The sequence below is a fragment of the Penaeus vannamei genome, chromosome 12 (assembly GCF_042767895.1).
Source record: "Penaeus vannamei isolate JL-2024 chromosome 12, ASM4276789v1, whole genome shotgun sequence".
NCBI lineage: Eukaryota > Metazoa > Arthropoda > Malacostraca > Decapoda > Penaeidae > Penaeus > Penaeus vannamei.
Window position 1 is genome coordinate 33,473,563 of NC_091560.1, and position 5,000 is coordinate 33,478,562.

A 5,000-nucleotide genomic window follows, 5' to 3' on the forward strand; every position below is an offset into this window, starting at 1 on the left:
TTTTCTTTTTTCTTTTCTTCTTTCTTTTTTACTCAGTGAAGTTGTGCATGGATATAAGGCAGAAAACCTAAATGCTCAGTTGCTGGGTTTGAATATTCCTTCCTATAAAATTGATAACTTTGACATATCTCCCTACAGGTTCATTGCTGTTTGAAGTATACAACCGTCAGTTCCTGATGTTTGTTAGCTTGGTATGGGTAGCCGTGTGCGTCACAGTCATGCCCTTCACCGTTGCAACAGCCCTCTGGTGGACATTTGCAACAACTGCTGCCTTGGGGATGGGACTGGGCTTCTTGTTCACAGGTGAGCTTGCTAAGAGCCCAAGGTGTTTTTGCATACTAAAGGTCTTGTGATATGCCATTGGATCCTACTCCTTCCTTTGTGGACTATATAATTCACTCTTTCATGATTTATTACACTTTTAATATAATAGTCTGTATATAGGTAGATCCTTGCCTCTTCTTAAAAATTCATGTTTCTGTTGTTCCCCTTGCAATTACTGTGTTTTTTTCTGTTATTATTATTATCATTATTATTTTATTTTACTTTTTAGGTGATATGTGTACTTGACATTCTTTATTTTTACCTAAAGTCAATATCTTCATATAAAAACTTAGGATCTTAGATTAATCAGCATGCAGTATGATACCAGTAAACAAACAAAGACACATCTTAATCATTAGTTCTTTTACACACTGTATTTCTTACATTTATACATAATCTCTAGTGTATTGGTACAATACATCTGGCATTCATACACTGATTACTAGTTGTTTATTCTGTCTGGAATCATGAGAATATATTTTTAGCAGGTCTTAGTTAAAACTTATAGATGTCTCCCGTCTAAATATGAGCATATTTTGATTTATATACTGAAAGGAAATAGATTTTTCCTCATTTCCTGTTTGTTTGTTTATTTATTTCCTTTTTTCTTTTTTTTCCCCTTTTTTCTTTCTTTTTTATTTTTTTCCTTTTACTTTCTTTATTTTTTTGCAAGGGGGCTATTGCATTCTGCTAATAAGTTTGGTACAAATATGAATCTCTGACTTGATTATTTTTTTCATGTCTTGGATTTAGAATAAAGCCAAATTCATATCATTTCACTTTTTCCTAGTGCTCTCTTTCCTCCACTTTCCTCCTTTTTTCCACTCTGATGTATTCATTTCTTTTTTTCCATTTTGCTGTTCTTTTTCCATCAATGCAATGCTTTGTGCTATTATTTGTCAGGTAGGGAGCCTGCAGTGATCTGATCCTTGCCTCCTTTCCGTAGGTGGAAATGTCCTTTGTCTAGACCTGTGGGGCCGTGCTGGCGGTGCCTCCCTACAAGCACTACACTTCAGTTTTGCAGTTGGAGCCTTCATCGCACCACTTGCAATTCATCCCTTCTTCGTTGGGTTGCACCCTTTTGAGATCCATAGCAATCAGTCTCTAATGGAGACCACAGCTATGACAGAGGCTCCACATATGTCCAGGTTTGTCCGAAGTTTACAAGATGACGTATATAATGCTAGCTATAGTGGAGAACAGTCTTTGGAGAATCATACTAATGAAAAGATTAAGAACTTAACCCTACCTAAGCCCACAACTGAAGACACCATATCAGTAGTTAATATCACATCTGATCATCTCTTGACATCATTAGAGAATGAAAATGATACATCAGTGACTGTAGAACCAGATGATCTTTTAACATTGCCAGAGACAACAACTAGTGCAAAAGCTGCATCTACAAAACCCCCAATGAAAAAGCCTAATTTTACTGATGGCAATGCACTACATCCTGATATTGATACGAAATGGAAACGACCACCCTCCAGAGACCAAGGGAAAACAAAAGCAAAACCACAGCAGACAGGTAAATCTCAACAAGAGCCATCCAAAAACCAAACTCTGGAAATTTCTGTTACTACTGCAGCATCTGTTGAAGGTGAACATTCACCAGAGGGTTCTGATGATAATGATGCCACTTCATTAGAAGTGCACACCACAATGGTACCAGATCAAGGTGAGGAAGTTGTGCAGACTGAAAACCAGCCTGTGGTGAATGAGACTACAGGAGGATTAGTTGAAACAGAAGACCCTTCTCTGGTTAAATTGCCAACTGTTCTCCCTAGTACCACAAGCACACCTAAACCTACAACTGTTGAGATCACTTCTACAACTACTACTGTTGCCACTACCACAACCACTGCTCCCACCACTACTACTACTACTACAACAACCACTACAACCACTACCACAACACCAGCAACCACTGTTGTTACAACCCATATGCCAGAGACTACAGAGGATCCTAATTTACTTGTAACTTACTCCAAGGAAATAACAGAGCAAGAAGATCATGAAGACCATTTAAGAGAAGATGTAGAAATAGACCTTGAAGGTGGTGAAAATGTGGATGATAATTCTGAGGAAGAACCTGAGGCTCAGGGTTTGCAGGAGGCTTTAAGTGATGAACCAATCAGCGAAGAATCATATGAGGATGAACAAAATAAGAGTGGGATATCATCAGTCATGCATTCACAGAAGCCTGGTACCTATAGTATTGGAAGTGATGATAATAGTAAATTTTTGGATGATATGGCACAGCGCTTTAAAGACTATGGAGTAACCAAAGTCCACTTAGCCTACATATGTATTGGGATTTTTATTATTCTCAATGCATTAATATCAGTTGTCATCCTTTGCCACAATCCACGGGAACCAAGATCAAAACAGGATGATGGAAGCATGGGTGAAATCAACAAAAGCAGAGTCCTTGTCTTCACGGTCATATTTTCAGTGTTCATGTTTATGGCTGAAGCATTGCAAGGGGCAGTGCATCACCTTCTAACTACAACAGTTATTGGCACAGGACTTGTTGTTATTCAGAATACAGGCATAGATGGTCAGGCTCTCTTCTGGGGCCTAGTGTGTCTGGTGAGATTTCTCTGCATATTAGTTTCAGGATGCTTGAGACTGAAACCAGGAAAGCTCTTGACAATATCTATTCTGTTTGCAGCAATGGGATCAGTCTTCTTGGCCATTGGTTCTTATGGGAAGGATGATTTTCTCTGGTCCGGCATTATTTTCATGGCCCTTGGTCTAGCTCCTATCTTACCAACAAGTCTCCTTTGGATGGCACAGTACATGAGAGTGACTCATCGTATGTGTGCTCTTATGATCATATTGGCTTCATTCGGAAATTCACTTACGCACGCACTTCTTACAAAGGTTGTGGGCAATTCACATGTATATCCATTTATCCTTGTAACAGTCAGTTTTGTTTCTCTCTTCTGTTTGTTGTTATCAATATGTGTGATTTACACTGCCAGGCGAAGTCGAACCCTAGGTGTGCCAGCAGGATACCAGCTGGCAAATCAACACGAAGAAGAGGATAGCATTGAACTTACCCCCTCTGGGAGTGCAGTATTTACTCCCAGCGACCAACCTGTAAGAGAGAATGGGGAAGCTGGTCAGTCACTCTTGATAGATTAGCAACTGATGATTCATATAGGTCTTATCTTCATTTTGTAATGCATTCATGTGAATATCTTTAGGGTAATCAACTGTTTAGTAAATCTAGTCCTTATTTTCATATTTTATCAGTTTTAAAGGGTATAAAACAGCATTTTAGATTTACATTGAGCTTTGGAAAATCACAAGGTAGCAATTCTCTCTGTGAAGATATCAATTAACTGTGGTGATACAAAGTGATACAAGGCTTTTTGTTTTCTTAATTTTATTGAAGCTGCTTCATCTCAAAGGTCATCAGAGTCAGATAATAAAATGACAAACATTCCAATACTAGGTTCAAGGAGTTAGTTGTCTAGTTTTGCATTAAGTAGCAGACTAATATGATGCTTTATTTTAATTTTCTTTTTCTTCTTTTTAATGTCCAAGAAGAAGGGAAGGTTACATTTATATAATAACTTCAGAGACTCTGTTAGATATCTGACAACATTGTTACACTTTTTTATTTAATTCTTCTGTATTATCTGGCCAATGGTCTTGATGGGTTTTGTATATAACAGGTTTTATTAACCCTTTTATCTTTTATTCTGTATATTTGTGAATTTTTTTTTGTATAAATGCAGACAATCAGGAAAGATGTTGGTTCAATGATCTTACTGTTTGGTGCACATATTTTTTTACTAGTTTTTAGAATATTTTTCTTAATGTTCCGCTTTGTTATTCGTAAGGAATGGTGCCATATGCAGCTTGATATTGGAGAAGCAAAAGTCCATTGCAATGGTTTATGTGCAACTTTTGTATTTTACTTATTTATTGGGAGAACTTCCGGTAGAGTGTAGCAAGCAAGCAAAAAAAGCTTCCAGATGTTTTCATGTAATAAAATAGTACATGGTATCTTCATATGTTTTATGGCCCAAACACTAATAGTCAAAGACTGTATTTGACAACAAGCTGAGCACAAAGATATTTCACAACCCAATAACTGTGGCGAACATCATATGATGGAGAGTATATCTGTGACGTATATAATGGGAAGGTCTTTTATTCTCTCTCCCTCACTCTTTTCATGCCTTCTTGCTTTCTTTCTTTCTTATCTCTTTTTTTCATTAACTAATGGATCTGGTGCTCCCATATTCTCAGTACAAGCTAGTTGTTCCACCCATGCAAACTCATATTTGTTTTTATTATACTTCCTATGCTTTTCCATGTGATCTTTCTTTCTTTTTCTTTCTTTTTCTTTTTTCTTTTCTTCTTTCTTTTTTACTCAGTGAAGTTGTGCATGGATATAAGGCAGAAAACCTAATTGCTCAGTTGCTGGGTTTGAATAAATTCTGATTTTTTATTGTCTATTAATATTTTTTTCTTTTTTTAAAGAAATGTGATTATGGTAAAGTAATATTTTTATAATTGCTTTTAACAGATGTCAATTTTGAAAATAGACACTTTATTTGTTAGTGTTCACTGTTTGTGTTCATCAGCAATGACCCATTTTTAGAGATGTGACCAGAAAGTAAGGTAAGGTAAGATACAGGCACTGCTGACATCAT

At 36.7% G+C, this 5,000-nt stretch overlaps 1 protein-coding gene across 3 annotated transcripts in view; it reads left to right on the forward strand.

The window, feature by feature from the left end:
* Positions 1–4,347, forward strand: part of LOC113828104 (uncharacterized) — an 8,808-nt gene extending 4,461 nt beyond the window's left edge. For all 3 annotated transcript variants that reach the window (XM_027381044.2, XM_027381043.2, XM_027381045.2), the window contains exons 4-5: positions 139–303; positions 1,271–4,347. In XM_027381044.2, the coding sequence (XP_027236845.2) occupies positions 139–303; positions 1,271–3,477 (2,372 nt within the window). In that variant the 3' untranslated portion in view covers positions 3,478–4,347. The remainder of the gene's footprint in view (positions 1–138; positions 304–1,270) is intronic.
* Positions 4,348–5,000: the final 653 nt, after the last annotated feature.